The sequence below is a fragment of the Oncorhynchus kisutch genome, linkage group LG29, assembly GCF_002021735.2.
Source record: "Oncorhynchus kisutch isolate 150728-3 linkage group LG29, Okis_V2, whole genome shotgun sequence".
Classification (NCBI taxonomy): Eukaryota; Metazoa; Chordata; class Actinopteri; order Salmoniformes; family Salmonidae; genus Oncorhynchus; species Oncorhynchus kisutch.
In genome coordinates, this window is record NC_034202.2 from 17,985,093 (window position 1) to 18,002,570 (window position 17,478).

The 17,478-nt window shown below is 40.8% G+C and overlaps 1 protein-coding gene across 1 annotated transcript; it reads left to right on the forward strand.

The window, feature by feature from the left end:
• The first annotated feature begins 1,688 nt into the window (after nucleotides 1-1,688).
• On the forward strand, nucleotides 1,689-15,743 carry LOC109874019 (regulator of G-protein signaling 7-binding protein B). Its single transcript, XM_020465754.2, has 6 exons — nucleotides 1,689-2,226; nucleotides 2,848-3,020; nucleotides 9,434-9,564; nucleotides 9,824-9,968; nucleotides 12,895-12,965; nucleotides 14,029-15,743. The coding sequence occupies exons 1-6, from the start codon at nucleotides 2,077-2,079 to the stop codon at nucleotides 14,118-14,120; spliced, it is 762 nt and encodes a 253-aa protein (XP_020321343.1). The 5' UTR covers nucleotides 1,689-2,076; the 3' UTR covers nucleotides 14,121-15,743.
• Nucleotides 15,744-17,478: the final 1,735 nt, after the last annotated feature.

Genomic DNA, 17,478 nt, shown 5'->3' on the forward strand with positions numbered 1-17,478 from the left:
TCCATACTTGTAAATGGTATAGATGCTCTTTGATGAGAGTTTGAACAAAAATGGGTTTAAATTGCCTTTTGCTTTCAGAGCTTAACCAGTCAGCTAAGACTTTCTTCACAAAGGTCTGCCAATCACGGAAGCACAACTTTTAAAAAGCTAACTGTGCTAAATGTCCTCTTACCAACTGCCGAAAACATTACAGCATATTTTGGGGTGAGGTATATTGTGTATTGCTTGCAGTCAGTGGTGTAAAGTATTTATGTAAAAATACTTTAAAATATATTTTTTTAGGTATCAGTATTCTACTATTTCTATTTTTTGACAACTTTTACTTCACTACATTCTTCATTTTGGCTCCCGAGTGGCACAGTGGTCTAAGGCACTGCATCTCAGTGTAAGAGTCCCTGATTCGAATCTAGGCTGCATCACATCCGGCCGTGATTGGGAGTCACATAGGGCGGCGCACAATTGGCCCAGCGTCGTCCGGGCTTGGCCGGGGTAGGCCGTCATTGTAAATAAGAATTTGTTAAATAAAGGTTCAATTTTAAAAAGCAAATAATGTACTTTTTACTCCGTACATTTTTCCTGACACACAAAAGTACTTGTTACATTTTGAGTGCTTAGCAGGACAGAAATTGGTCCAATACACATTCTTATCAAGAGAACAACTCTGGTCATCCCTACTGCCTCTGATCTGGCGGACTGACTAAACACAAATGATTCATTTGTAAATCATGTCTGAGTGTTGGAGTGTGCCCCTGGCTATCCGTAAATTTGGAAAAACAAGAAAAAAAAGTGCGGTATGCTTTGCATAATATAAGTCATTTGAAATTATTCATACTTTTACTTTTGATACTTAAGTATATTTTAGCAATTTCATTTACTTTTGATACTTAAGTATATTAGTATTTTACTGAGTGACTTTTACTTGAGTCATTTTCTATTACGGTATCTTTACTTTTACCAAAGTATGACAATTGGGTACTTTCTGGGTGATGTAGTATTCTACATTGTGTTTATTAGTGCCTACTATCAGGTAACTCCCATGTCACCATATGTTACTGGAATCAAGAGCACTGCCTGAAATGTGTTTCTATTCTTTTTTGGGATGCATTTCTATTGGTCATATTTAAAAAGTTCTCACATGAAGCAGTTGTGTAGATAGGCCTATTTCATATTTTGTGACAGTTGAGCATGTTTTACCATCAATCTTTTCACTGTAAAATCCACAATTGTTTTACGAGGGATATAAGTGTGATAGAAGTGTTATAGAAGTGAATGTGAAAGAACAAAAACTATGATTGTTCAAAAAAATCTGGTTGAGAAATAGCTTTGCACCGAGACATAATAGGCATATTTTAAGTGCTTTAGTATTTTTTGCAATTTTGTGTGTTCCAGGAACTCATTGTAAATATTGTGTCATTCAGTGTATTACCAGACATATTATACCAATTTTACATAACAAATTGCCAAATCTGTGGCAAGTTACCTGTCAAGTTTACAGTTTTCATTGGTTTGCATTTGTGGTGACAATATTTTGGTTTGCTTGTAAAGTAGCCTAGGCCTGTATATTTATAATCATCCACATGTAGGCCTATTGATCTCAGACATCAGTCGGGGAGGCTTCGATGTGCATGTAAACTCATGAGATCTACTTTGAGCATATTACTACTGGTCTTTGAGTGTGCTCTTACTCCTGCCAGATACGAGTAATATTTTGAGGTATTTACGTCTACTCACGTTTTCATGTGACAGACTCGCATGTTTTGGAGTCGTCGATGCCTCCAATGACGGAGCAGTGACGAATGGCAGGCTCGGAGTGTATTCGCCTCTCACCTGAAAGCACAACGGAAGACCACATTTAGCCACAGTTGGCCTTCTGCAGGGTGAAGGTGACTCGTCTAGCCAGCGAGGGGAGAGCTGCAGAGAGGGAGCTGCGAGAAGCCATCCGCTACTCGCACTCATCCTGCCAGCTGAACATTTTAGACCCTGTAGGAACATCGACAAGAGCCTCCACCTCGGCTGCGACCTCGGGGGATATTATAGATAGGCTGTCCGCTGGGTTTTATCAGTGGCTGTGTATGCATGTGTTCTGCTCCGAACGGGCGCAAGAACCGCCCCAGATCCGCAGCGAACATTTTTCAGCTCAGCAAACCACTGCAGAGGGACCCCGAACGCCGGGAGAGCACCGAGAGCACGCGGAAAGCCCAGCGGGCCGTAGGCGAATGTAGGATGGTAAGTTATGATCTATCGTTCCCTCGTTAGTCGTAATAACTATGGAGTCGTCGCTGGCATACTAGTAAAACAGCAGACACATTGTAACCTTATATATTTCCCCCATGAAAATCACGTGTTCTATTAAACCACAAAGACAAATTAAAATGCGCAGAGACACATTTCCTACCAAGCTACATTTTTCTGCCAACTAAGTCGTAAATGTGAGTCCAGGTACCATAGAGCGATTTATGTAAGACTGTCCTTTGTGTCTTAGCGCTTTAAGGTGTGATAAACAAAATACACCAAAATAAAATAATGTCTGTTGCACAAGGGCATGCCACAAGGAGAGCTGGTGTAATATTACACCAATGTGCCTCAATTAGGAAGCCTATATATCGTCTATATGAATAGGCTATATTATGTAGCGCAATATTGTTATTATTCAAGTATAGGCTATATTATGATTAGTGAGGTGCAATTGGCTATGTGGCCTATACGGGTCGGGTGGCAGTCATAACATTGATCTACTGCGTGTCCACTTGCGTATGCAATAATCTTGTCGCTCCAATCTCCCTTGAAAATGTATGGTGCTATGCGCTGACTTGCTGAAAGGGGTTATTTGTCCATGTTGCTTCTCAGACAGTCCAAGATTTCAACACTCTCGTGGCGCTGTACCGAGAACAGGTCATCACTATTGGGGAGATTTCGGCCGATTGTCCCTCTTTACGCGAGGCGTTGCACCGCACCAGGACCAAAGGATGTACCATGGCCCAAGCTGCCCATCAGAACCTCACCGTGATATCTGGATCTGGGTAAGGGATCTACGATATACGGATACAGTTTCATCAACATGATATGTTGACTTCTTCAATTGTCACTGGAACGTCCATGGTGCTAGTGTATGTCATTTTAAGGCGCGCTATTCGAGATAACAGCTTGCTACATGGTATGAAAGTCCCGCCTACTTCCTGGATCATCTCCCACACGGTTTTGAATGGCCTTCAATACCCCTATTATATAATTAAATTCCTTAAAACGCGTCATTTATGATATTATGTAAAATTATATATTCGTATTAGTGGATTAATGTACTTTTACCCAATGCCTTTGAAGGTTTTCGATAAGGAAAAATATTTTGGGGGTGATTTCTGGCATATCATAAAAATCAGTCACAGTTCAACAGTTAATTACCCGATTAAGTACAACACCATTGGAAATTAATGTTAACATTTCCATGTATGGGAATAAAAATTTAACTTTCAACATTATTTTCCAATTGTATTGTAGGCTAATTAATCAGGTAATTAAAAAATCGTACTATGATTTATTCATTTTGATGATGAATGAGAAATCACCAAAACGGGTTTGCCCTCCCTAATTTAAGATATATTCGTGGATTAATTTTATAAAATCACTGGGGAAGCAAAAATACAACAATATTACAACCTAGTATGCGTTGTGATAATTGCGTTGTTTGCTCTATAACCTGTTAGTTCATATGCATTGCGACCGAGATATATAAGAGGCCGAGACAATAAGAATACACAGTACCAGGATAAATTCACACACACCTTTGTTTTACCACAAAACCGGATAGCAGCCTCTGTTACATGACCTACAGCATGGTTAAGCAAGTTCATGTTTCCGATATTTTTGAATCACTAAACTATTTCAACTTAAACATTTCAACATCATCAAATCACCTCTGCTTAGTCTAATACAGTGACAACTACAAGATACAACCATAGATACAATTTGGCTACATGGGCCTACAAACATTTACAATGAATAGCAAAATCGCAGTGATCACAAGAATGGCTTCAGATCAACGTCTACGTTGATACCGAACGGGGCAAGGATCTTTAAATTAAAGATCCAGGCAGCCTCTCGTTTTAAGAATATATTGTCAAGGTCACCCCCTCTCCTAGGGAGGGTGATGTGTTCGATGCCTATATAATTTAGGGACAAAATAGAGTGGTTCGCTTCCAAAAAGTGGGCCGCAACTGGGTACGTCAGGTTTTTGCACCTACAATTCTCTGACATTCATACTTTTAATTCGCGCTTCGTATTACCCACATAATTTTTACCACAAGGACAAGTTATAAGATAAATAACTGCCCTAGTGGAGCACGTGATAACAGCTTTGATGATCTGTTTCCCTGTTAGGGGGTGTTTGAAGGATCTACATTTGTAAGTGTTATTGCATTGAGCACAGCCATTACACTTATACTTTCCATCCGGTAAAGGTGCAACTAGACGTTGTGCAGCGGTATTTTGGGGTGGTAAATCAGAGTTGACCAATTGATCTGAGATTCCCGCCCCGCTAGAATACGACCATGGGAGGGTCCGAAAACACATTACCGATACTGTCATCGGATCTTTGAACGTGCCAATTTTTGAACGATTCCCTTAATTTGTTCAGAGAACTTTGAATAGTGGGCAGTAAGAACACAATAATGCTTCTTTTTGCGAGACTGTCCTTGAAAGAGATCATGTCTCGATTTGTTTAGCATTTTCTCAATGGCAGTATTAATCTGACAATTTTTTACCCCCTCTCCTTGAATTTTCTTTGCGTCTCAGCCATTTTTTGCAAATTATTTTGATTCGACAGAATTGGCTGTAGGGCAAACTGTTTTTCAAGGGAAGCGGGTGACAACTATCAGCCCTCAGCAAACTGTTACGATCAGTAGGTTTCCTGTAAAGATCAGTGTATAGAACATTATCCACACACAAAATCAGAAGATTAAGGAAAATGATTTGAGGTGTGTCAGATTGCATAGTAAATCTCAGGTGCTCAGAACAAGAGTTAAGAAAAGCATGGAATGCCTTGAGCTGTTTTGCATCACTCCTCCATAGAACAAAAATATCATCAATGTACCGTTTCTAAATAATAGTTAGGCAAGAAAACATTTTTGAGAGGATTGAGAATTTACTGTTTAACCATGTAACCCACATACAAATTAGCACAGTTAGGATCCATAAGGGATCCCATAGCAGTACCCTTCGTCTGAATAAAGAAATACTTTAGAAACATGAAATAGTTGTGTGTGAGTACCATTTCAGGCCTCAATACCGCCCTCGTGTGGAATATTAGTGTATAATGACTCAACATCAAAGTAACTATCGAAGTATTCTCAGGGAGAGGATCAAGAGATTCAATAATAGAGATCATACTGCTGGGGTCCTTTACAAAGGAGGGGAGCTGTACTACGAGCGGTCTAATAAAATAGTCTATAAAGGAGCTGTTACTGCATCAATGCCCGCTATAGGGCGCCCTGGAGGTTTTGTAACATTTTAGAGTAATTTTGGCAAAGTATAGAAAGTGGCAATTTTAGGGTGTTGAATAGCCAAACAGATACTTTTTTGGTTATCTGACCAGAACTTAAATACCCATCTAGGACAGTAAAGATAGTGTTCTGAAATTGGGAAGAAGGGTCACTTCTGAGTTTCTTGTAAATGGGTTGTCAAGCAGTTGTCTATGACACTCATTTACATAAACTGTCCTATCCATGAGTACAACCGACCCACCCTTATCAGCAGGGCGGGTAAGGACTGACGTGTTGAATTGTACAACCGACCCACCCTTATCAGCAGGGCGGGTAAGGACTGACGTATCGGATTGTAAATCAAGCAAAGCTTGTTTTTCATCCTTAAGTCAATTATGGAAAGATATGTACTCATGTTTGTTCTTCAGCATATTAAACTATTGATTTAGAACAACAGAAAGTTACCTCAAGTCGCAAAGAAAACACCACTAACGTAAACTCACCCCATTCCGTCCAAATGTGCACAACCACAACATTCAAACGAGGCTACAAAGAAAACTAATGGGACTGTAGCGACTGTGTTGACGTCAAAATCGGGGGTGCGAACAAGGTTTCTATTCAAGCGTTGATCAACATGGTAATGACTCTATAGTCATTGGAGAAAAGTTGAAAAAACTGACCCTCCGTTACACCTTGACGTGTCATGTCGTAACGTACAGCACGCATAAAGCAACTATTTCTGTCTTACAATCTCTCTCCACCAGGTGTAGCAGTTCTATCAGCCTTTAAAAACAAGAAATGGACAGTGACGGGGGTAAGGGGGGATACCTGGTCATTTTTTTCGTCATCATTGCATGCGATCATCATTCTCAACGCCGCTGTTTACTTCTAAGATCACTTTAGCACCGCCCTAAAAACCCGATTCAAATTCAACACAAACTTTCAAATAGGTATGTTATACCTATTATATATACCTACACATTATATAAACTCTTTATAGTGTTTTATTTACATGTTAGAGGCGATAAGGTGATAAGTCCAGGGTCCAGAGTAACGCTGAGGTCCTTCACATTTTTATTTGAGACGACTGTACAACCATCAAGATTAATTATCAGATTCAACAGAAGACCTCTTTGTTTTTTGGGGCCTAGAACAAGCATCCCTGTTTTGTCTGAGTTTAAAAGTAGAACATTTGCAGTCATCCTTATGATATACTTATTTGCAGTCATTCCAGGAAGGGCAATTTTGGGGCTTCACCATGTGTGTGTGTCATCCGCATAGCAGTGAAAGTTAACATTATGTTTCCGAATGACACCACCAAGAGGTAAAATATATAGGGAAAACAATAGTGGTCCTAAAACGGAACCTTGAGGAACACCGGAATTTACAGTTGATTTGTCAGAGGACAAACCATCCACAGAGACAAACTGATATCTTTCCGACAGAGAAGATCAAAACCAGGCCAGAATTTGTCCGTGTAGACCTATCCATGGCTAATTTAGGAAAGGGACAAATTTACCGAGCTAGCTAGCCACCGGTGGACAGTGACATCGAGATGCAACATTTCAAGTTTCTTTCTGTCACTATTGATGTTTGGCTTGTGATTGGTCTGAAGCCAAATCCAAACTAGCTTCCATTGCTACTTATGTTTTTGGTGCACCAGGACCGTTTACAGCTGAGCTCACTCAGTTTAGCTCAATGCTGGTTGGTTAATATATATATATTTTTTAAATTTAACCAGGCGAGTCAGTTAAGAACAAGTTATTATTTACATTGACAGTCTACCGGGGAACAGTGGGTTAACTTCCTTGTTCAGGGGCAGAACTATATATTTTTTACCTTGTCAGCTCAGGGATTCGGTCCAGCAACCTTTCGGTTACCCGATGCTCTAACCACTAGGCCTCAAGGGAGGCCAAATGCTTGCTGGCTTCCCTTGCATTCAGTGCTACCAGTGGCAATATTCTTTCTGACCAGACAGCATCAGATAGAGAAAGCAGGGAGCAGTTTCGTTCGCTTGGATGCTTTCTCCGGTGAGAGACATCCAGACTTTTGCGAATTGAAGGACATTTCTGAAACACAGAGAGATTTTTTTTAAATAAAAAATATTGCATGCTTTTTTCTTAGTCAATTTTTTGGGGAAACCTGGCTTCCCTTGTCATCCATGAATACACTCCTCTGCACCAATACAGAAAGAGAAACACACTGTTTTGTAAATTATCACGTTGAAATCAATTACGCAAGAGGAGGAAGATGAGGTTGCACATCCTGTTAAAAAACACTCAGAATCTGGGAATAATGTGTACATCACTGTTTAGAGGACAATTTGTAGAAGACAGCTAGCTACATTTTGAAGTATTGCATTTTGATTCAAGTGGGTCGCTGACAGGGTAAGTGTATTGTAACACTGAAATCAATAGAACGGGGCAACCGTTTTGGGGGTGTAGGTCTGTTTAAAATCACACTATTCAAAGGACACACAGACACTTGGAATAACCTATACATGGTTGGTTAAATGAGAATTTATAAGGCTTATATCCAGTGATGTATATAAACCCTGGATTGCTTATGCTGTGCATTTGTGGTACGTCCAACCGGCCTAACAACCGCAGGCCATGTGTAACCACGCCAGCCCAGGACTTCCACATCTGATTCTTCACCTACAGGATCATTTGAGACCAGCTACCCGGACAGCTGAGGAGTATTTATGTCTGTAACAAATTAATTCTGATCAGCTGGGCCAGCTTCACGGTGGCTGGGCTTGGCTCCCAAGTGGGTGGGTTCATGCCACCCAAGCCCAACCATGGCAGCGCCCCTGCCCAGTCATGTGAAATCCATATGAATTTATTTCAATTGACTGATTTCCTTAATATGAACTGTAACTCAGTAAAGGCGTTGAAATTGTTGCATGTTGCGTTAGTATTTTTGTTCAGTATATATTTTGGGATGGCAGATGTTGATTTCATGAGGCTGCCTGCCACCACGGAAAAGGGGACAAACGACTTTTTCTGTTGGTTAACTTCAACGAATCGCCGCCATAGGATATCAACAGTGACAACGGCTGGCTGCTATTTAAGTTATAGTTTGACTGTCAGATCAGGGTATTGGTGTATGGCCAGCGGCTTGAATAGAGAGACCGCCCCAAATGAGGGAAGAAAATGATAGCTGCGTTCTAAGTCCTGCGAGCCCCAGAGCGTATGACAAAATTAGCAGTACAAAACCAAAGATGTCTGTTTTAAGCAATTGATTTTGTGTCATCATGTTGACTATAAACTTTTATACTAACATCACCAATCTCAGGTTGGTAGGATGTGTTCAAAACTTCAGTTTGTGTAATGTAGTAACAAATACTGTCCACATCATGGAAAGTACTGTAATATACAAGAAAACTCAACAATCACGTATATTTCTCACTAGTTTAACCATTTAGAGATTAAAAACATGAGCACTCCATAGTGAGTGTGCAGCAGGACATTCTTTCAACTTCCCGACTTAAATGGCCGCCTTTTCAATGCATCTTTTGAAGGCCGTTCAAAAACAGCGTGATACTTGTTCCAAGAAGCAGGCGGGACTTTCATACCATAGTGACCAACTGTCTATGCTTTATCAAGAAAAGCAGTGACTTTCTCATAGGCAGCCTGAAAAAGTGTTTAACACTTATTTAAGTCACTGCATGATTCCATATGTGTTATTTCATAGTTTTTATGTCTTCACTGTGTCCAAACTATTGGCTGGTACTGTGTGTGTGTGTGTGTACATACATGCATATATACATATATATAGTATTTATTTTCTAAATACTTTGGGGGGACAAAATAATTCACTCTCGGGCTGGTGTTGGCAGTGAGCCACCTATTTCCGGCCCCTGCTTTAAAGCCAGGGGGATTCAAGAAGGGCCAAGGATAGGAGACAGTGATCAGATTTGAAACAGTCTATTCTCCAACTGTATATATGTGCTTTAGGCCAGAGGATGGGGAGATCCACCCAGAGATCTGCCGGCTCTTCATTCAGCTGCAGTGCTGCCTGGAGATGTTCATCACGGAGATGCTCAAGTCCATGTGTCTACTGGGAGTGCTGCAGCTCCACAGGAAAGGTGCTATACCAATCTCAACCAGCAGAGGGCAGGGTAGTCCATAGTAAAATGTTCAGTGTCATACCAAGATAAAGAGCAATTAAATAAGATGTGTAGCTACTGTAGTATGGCACACATGAAGACATCAAAGCCAAATTCCATCGTTTTTTTATATTTCAGACAAAGCATTGGAACATTTAGACATGCAGTTCAGACATTCACAAGCTATTCACAGGTTACCCAGTGTTATATGTTGATCATATGTAAATCCCTCTCACAGGAAAAGATTCATACCCAGAGCCCAGGTTGGACTTCAAGATGGATGAGAGCTCTGATGTGCCCATTCTGGAGGAGCACTCCTCCTCACCTGTAGACTACCAACATGAGTCCTGGCTGGTGTGCACCGATATTGAAAACATAGAGAGGTACAGTATAATGCAAAATGCTAATACACTCATGGTCTCTCACAGTGAGAATGCCCAGGTCACATGAGTATAGGCCATACATAAAGAGGACTATCAACAGATTGGACATCATAGTCAACATTATATCATTGATGAGCTTTAGTCTGTGATGCTTTTGCAAAAAGATGTGCGGTATTGATGCATAATGCATTCAATGTGAGAAAAAAAAGTTGGTGATAAACCTGAAATGGGTAAATTGGTGAAAGACTCAGACAGACACAGACACAGGCAGGCAAACTCTAATCTCAACCCACAGGATTATGGTTAGGGTGGTCACGTTCTCCAAACTGCCTCCAACCGCAAGGCCTCCAACCGCACCGCAAATGTGTATGGCCCAGTACATCACTGGGGCCAAGATTCCTGTCTAATCATAGACTGTTGTCTCTGCTACCTCACAGCAAACGGTACAGGAGCACCAAGTCTAGGTCCAAAAGGCTTCTTAACAGCTTCTACCCCCAAGCCGTAAGACTCCTGAACAGCTAATCAAATGCCAACCTGGACTATTTGCATTGTTGTCGTCGTCCCCCTCCCCACACACACACACACACACACACATTTTTACGCTCCTGCTACTCTCTGTTCATTATCCATGCATTGTCACTTTACCTCTACCTACATGTACATGTTACCTCAATTACCTTGACTAACCGGTGCCCCCGCACATTGACTCTGTACCGGTACCCCCTGTATATAGCCTCGCTACTGTTATTTTATTGTTGCCCCTTAATTATGTTATTGTTCAATTTTTCATTTTTTTCATGTTTATTTTTGTATATACAGAGCCTTGCGAAAGTATTTGGCCCCCTTGAACTTTGCGACCTTTTGCCACATTTCAGGCTTCAAACATAAAGATATAAAACTGTATTTTTTTGTGAAGAATCAACAACAAGTGGGACACAATCATGAAGTGGAACGACATTTATTGGATATTTCAAACTTTTTTAACAAATCAAAAACAGAAAAATTGGGCGTGCAAAATTATTCAGCCCCTTTACTTTCAGTGCAGCAAACTCTCTCCAGAAGTTCAGTGAGGATCTCTGAATGATCCAATGTTGACCTAAATGACTAATGATGATAAATACAATCCACCTGTGTGTAATCAAGTCTCCGTATAAATGCACCTGCACTGTGATAGTCTCAGAGGTCTGTTAAAAGTGCAGAGAGCATCATGAAGAACACGGAACACACCAGGCAGGCCCGAGATACTGTTGTGAAGAAGTTTAAAGCCGGATTTGGATACAAAAAGATTTCCCAAGCTTTAAACATCCCAAGGAGCACTGTGCAAGCGATAATATTGAAATGGAAGGAGTATCAGACCACTGCAAATCTACCAAGACCTGAGAAGACTGATCAGAGATGTAGCCAAGAGGCCCATGGTCACTCTGGATGAACTGCAGAGATCTACAGCTGAGGTGGGATACTCTGTCCATAGGACAACAATCAGTCGTATATTGCACAAATCTGGCCTTTATGGAAGAGTGGCAAGAAGAAAGCCATTTCTTAAAGATATCCATAAAAAGTGTTGTTTAAAGTTTGCCACAAGCCACCTGGGAGACACACCAAACATGTGGAAGAAGGTGCTCTGGTCAGATGAAACCAAAATTGAACTTTTTGGCAACAATGCAAAACATTATGTTTGGCGTAAAAGCAACACAGCCCATCACCCTGAACACACCATCCCCACTGTCAAACATGGTGGTGGCAGCATCATGGTTTGGGCCTGCTTTTCTTCAGCAGGGACAGGGAAGATGGTTAAAATTGATGGGAAGATGGATGGAGCCAAATACAGGACCATTCTGGAAGAAAACCTGATGGAGTCTGCAAAAGACCTGAGACTGGGACAGAGATTTGTCTTCCAACAAGACAATGATCCAAAACATAAAGCAAAATCTACAATGGAATGGTTCAAAAATAAACATATCCAGGTGTTAGAATGGCCAATTCAATGTCCAGACCTGAATCCAATCGAGAATCTGTGGAAAGAACTGAAAACTGCTGTTCACAAATGCTCTCCATCCAACCTCACTGAGCTCGAGCTGTTTTGCAAGGAGGAATGGGAAAATTTTTCAGTCTCTCAATGTGCAAAACTGATAGAGACATACCCCAAGCGACTTACAGCTGTAATCGCAGCAAAAGGTGGCGCTACAAATTATTAACTGAATAATTTTGCACGCCCAATTTTTCAGTTTTTGATTTGTTCAAAAAGTTAGAAATATCCAATAAATGTCGTTCCACTTCATGATTGTGTCCCACTTGTTGTTGATTCTTCACAAAAAAAATACAGTTTTATATCTTTATGTTTGAAGCCTGAAATGTGGCAAAAGGTCGCAAAGTTCAAGGGGGCCGAATACTTTCGCAAGGCACTGTGCTTTCTTAACACTTTTTTTCTTCTTAAAACAACATTGTTTATTAAGAGCTTGTAAGTAAGCCTTTCACTGTAAGGTCTACACATTTTGTATTCGGCGGCATGTGACAAATACAATTTGATTTGATTTTGAATATCATCAAGGACCTCAGCCACCCGAGCCACAGTCTGTTCACCCCGCTACCATCTAGAAGGCAAAGACGGTACAGGCGCATCAAAGATGGGAGTGAGAGACTGAAAAACAGCTTCTATTTCCAGGCCATCAGACTGTTAAACAGTCACCACTAGCCGGCCTCCGCCCAGTACCCTACCCTGAACCTTAGTCACTGTTCTAGCCAGCTACCACCCGGTACTCTACCCTGCACCTTAGAGACTACTGGCCTATAGAGTCATTGAACACTGGTGACTTTAATAATGTTTATCGGCAGGTAGCTTGGCAGTTAAGAGTGTTGTGCCCCATTAGCTCAACATACCCCACTCTCCCCTAAATGGATTTAACCATGATTCCCCCTGTCTCCCTAGGGACATGCGAGAGATGAGAAACCTGCTAAGCAAACTCAGGGAGACCATGCCTTTACCACTGAAAACCCAAGGTAAGTGGCATTTATACGGTATGAGTGTCACGACTCAGGATAAGACCCAGATGCAGACACAGGAGGCAGATAGTACTATTCTCAGAATATTTATTATAACAAAAAGGGACAGGCAAAAGCCAGGACGAGGGCAGGCAGTGGTTCGTAAAGCAGGTCCGAGTCAGGCAGGTACAGGACGGCAGGCAGTGGTTCGTAAAGCAGGTCCGAGTCAGGCAGGTACAGGACGGCAGGCAGTGGTTCGTAGAGCAGGTTCGAGTCAGGCAGGTACAGGACGGCAGCCAGTGGTTCGTAAAGCAGGTCCGAGTCAGGCAGGTACAGGACGGCAGGCAGTGGTTCGTAAAGCAGGTCCGAGTCAGGCAGGTACAGGACGGCAGGCAGTGGTTCGTAAAGCAGGTCCGAGTCAGGCAGGTACAGGACGGCAGGCAGTGGTTCGTAAAGCAGGTCCGAGTCAGGCAGGTACAGGACGGCAGGCAGTGGTTCGTAAAGCAGGTCCGAGTCAGGCAGGTACAGGACGGCAGGCAGTGGTTCGTAAAGCAGGTCCGAGTCAGGCAGGTACAGGACGGCAGGCAGTGGTTCGTAAAGCAGGTCCGAGTCAGGCAGGTACAGGACGGCAGGCAGTGGTTCGTAAAGCAGGTCCGAGTCAGGCAGGTACAGGACGGCAGGCAGTGGTTCGTAAAGCAGGTCCGAGTCAGGCAGGTACAGGACGGCAGGCAGTGGTTCGTAAAGCAGGTCCAAGTCAGGCAGGTACAGGACGGCAGGCAGGCTCAGGATCAGGACAGGCAGAAAGGTCAGAACTGGGAAGACTAGAAGATTAAAACTTGAGAACAGGAAAAATGGGAAACATGCTGGTATGACCTAACAAGACGAGACGAACAGACAAACAGAAATACGTAGCGGATAATGGGGAAAATGGGAGACACCTGGTGTGGGGTGGAGACAACCACAAGGCCGGTGAAACAGATAAGGGTGTGACAATGAGTGGATTAAATCATTTAAAAAATACACAATATTGAAGGCGCTGCACTGCACTGTGCTCAGGTTTCGCTGTCTGTGTTCTGTCTAGATGACAGCAGTCTGCTGAATCTCACTCCATATCCGCTGGTCAGGCAGAGGAAGAGGCGCTTCTCTGGGTTCTGCTGCCTGGTGTCCAGCTGAGTGCCTGATAGGTCCTGCAGGCAGCAGCAAGGGGAACACACCAACCCTTCCCAACATCTTACATGTTTTCCAACTTATTACTGCCATTTAGGAAATTATCTTCTTTTTTTTAATCTTATGCTGATCAGTCACTTTACTTTTGAATAGGATTCGCTGTAGAAAAAGCTATTCAAAGGATAAGGATGTTATGCATATTTTGCTATTATGTTATTCAAGCCATCTCCCTTTGTAGAAAAGGAGAACCTTTATAGGTCTATAGGCAAGCCCAAACAGATGTGCCAAGCTGATGACATAAGAGATTCAGTATGTTGGTAGACGGCTTCGCCTAAACTCTGCCTTCAGACCTCTTCCTCAGAATGTCATTATATTTATTTCACTGTGCAATGCTTCTTTTGCAGTCTTCAATGAAAAGGAAATCGGTCTCCAACGTACATTTTCCATCAGAAGGGCTTTGCAATGTTACTCCTAAAAGCCATTTGTCAATGAATGTAATTCAAATATATAAACAATGGTCAAAATTCTGTTTTGTATGAAACTTTCTTTGAATCATTTTTTATTTAGATGATCTGAAGATGTCGACTGTAAATCGTTTGCATCTATTTATTTTGTATGTCTTGGCAGAAAGAGTACAGCATGAATATTGCTCAAAGTAGTGTTTGTAGTGTATAGATGTTGCGCTATAGATTATTCTATGAATGATAGTATGTATAGGCCATTTTATAATGTGAATAAACTTTTTGTATAGAAATAAGAGTTTTTGTCTGGTTTATACAGTGGCTCTGATCTGTAGTGTCTTGATGTTTGGATTCAGAGCCAATACTTGATGCCTACTGAGAGGATACACCCATCTAAAAAAAATACTGTAGTATACTATGGTTTACAGTGTCTTCAGAAAGTATTCACACCCCTTGACAGCCTGAATTTAAAATGTATTCAATTGAGATGTTATGTCACTGGCCTAGACACAATACACCATAATGTCAAAGTAGAATCTTGTGAACATTGTTGAAAAAAAAAAAAAGACAAATCGATTTTTATCCCACTTTGTAACATCAAAATGTGGAAAAAGTTGAGGGGTGTGAATACTTTCTGAAGGTACTGTAAATAGTATATTATTTACTGTAGAATTTTTGCGGACTTTATTGTACAATTCAATGTAGTGTTTTTGTGGACAAAAGTCCGCAAAAACACTACAGTGAATACTGTAGTGTTTACTGTAGTTTTCTGTAGTATACTGTAGTATTTATAAATACTGTTGTAAAAGAAAACTGTAGTATATACTATAATTCATGTACTATTTTTGCAGATAGTAGTATACTGTTGTATTTGGGTCTTTCTATAAATAAAAAGTGGCCAATGTGTAACATCAGGGTAAACATTTCAAAATGGTTTGATATACGTATATTTAAATATGATTTTCTTGCAGCTTCACATGTGTGGTTACAGGAAAAAGAGTCTAGGTAGGCACAATGAGACCATAACTCCTAGCAACAGCAAAACATCGGTGTCATTCAAAATGTCACATGAAACATGTATACTACTTGTTTCTTTGTCCTGCCTAGTAGCCAGGTCTGTTTGTGCTTTAACTTATCTATCATTTATAGCCATGCTAAACATTCCAGAATAATTCAACAACAGCATTTCTATATGTTTTAATAGTTGATATAATTTAATACAATAATATAATTACAATGGGTTCTGTCAACAAAAACATTGACAATAATAATAACAATAAAATCATTATAATTAGTCAACTCTTCAAGCAGTGTGTGTGTGAGTAAGTGAGTGAGTCTGTCCTTCATTCCTTTGTCCTCTAGAATGTCAGAGGGGAGCGACCTCTGACCTCATCCAATGACTTTTGAGAAGGAGATGAGGAGAGAGAATGCAACGAATCAAGGAAATTCAATTGAGATTCTCCCAAGGACAGAGGAAGCAAGTATTTGACAGCTACAGTATTAAACATGTTTGGCAGTGCCAGGCAGACTGACTGAGCTACCATAATATACCCATGGCCTGCCGAGAAACAACCCCTAGTCCCTACTGCCCAGTCTAGACACTTGCAGAGATCTGAGAGAGATTGGTGGGTGGTGACATGGTGAGAGCTCCACCTTACCCTCTGATAGGCTTGATGGAATTTTGGTGGTATTGCTTACACCTGTCCAATTCTCTCAGATCTCCACAAGTGTCTAGGGGTAGGGGCTTTGGTTTTATATAATGTTTAGATTTCTATTCAACAAGGAATAAACAGGTCGTTTTCACGTTCCCGATTGTTCCGTTTTAACTCGGAAAACATTCGATCAAAATGTACACGAACCGTAATCTTACCTCACGATTCTTGAGTTAACGTTGACATGATGTAGGCTAATTATCTTGACCACCGTAACAACATGGACACCAAAATGTTCTGTCAATCTTCGAGATCAACATTCATTCCCACACTTTGGCTGTTGTTAAATTGTGGGCGGTATCACACAAGCTCTTTATCCTTTAGTGAATCAGCTGATGTTGAGAGAAAATGTCCCAATGTAGCTGAACAGCTAGACATCAAATGCGCATCGAACAACTATTATCCAGTAATTATTGAAGAACCCCTTTAATTAAAGACAGTATTGATTTTTGTTTTATCAATCATGTTAAAGCTCCTCTTTATGTTGGAAGCATTGGATTTTGCAATCACAAACAGTACATTAGTTTGGATATGTCTGCCCATAAAAACTGTTTTCACACCGTAACATAGGGAAATAGAAAATGTTACGAGGTTGCAGTAATATCCAGAAATTTCATAGGATCAAGTTGAATGTGTAATTCATTTGTTAAATGCTTAGTATATGATGTAACATCAAACAACAGTATCATAAATGTAAGGAAAGAAAGGTAGTGTTTTATGTCACATGATTTTTGCCAAGACTCCAAGCATGAGAGGATTTAAACATAGGTTTGGATTCAAAGCATGAATTATATTGAATGTACTGTTGAAGTCGGAAGTTTACATACACCATAGCCAAATACATTAAAACTCAGTTTTACACAATTCCTGACATTTAATCCTACTAACAATTCCCTGTCTTAGGTCAGTTAGGATCACCACTTTATTTTAAGAATGTGAAATGTCAGAATAATAGTAGAGAGAATTATTTATTTCAGCTTTCATTTCTTTCATCACATTCACAGTGGGTCAGAAGTTTACATACACTAAATTAGTATTTGGTAGCATTGCCTATAATTTTTTTTAAACTTGGGTCAAACGTTTTGGGTAACCTTCCACAAGCTTCCCACAATAAGTTGGGTGAAGTTGCCCATTAATCCTGACAGAGCTGGTGTAACTGAGTCAGGTTTGTAGGCCTCTTGCTCTCACATG

What these genes read in the sequence shown, in the direction of transcription:
- LOC109874019 (XM_020465754.2), top strand. Translation starts at nt 2,077, where the DNA reads ATGTGTTCTGCTCCGAACGGGCGCAAGAACCGCCCCAGATCCGCAGCG. An exon ending in GCTGCAGCTCCACAGGAAAG is followed by an intron (nt 9,565 to 9,823) that starts GTGCTATACCAA and finishes TCCCTCTCACAG; the next exon opens with GAAAAGATTCATACCCAGAG. An exon ending in TTTACCACTGAAAACCCAAG is followed by an intron (nt 12,966 to 14,028) that starts GTAAGTGGCATT and finishes TGTTCTGTCTAG; the next exon opens with ATGACAGCAGTCTGCTGAAT.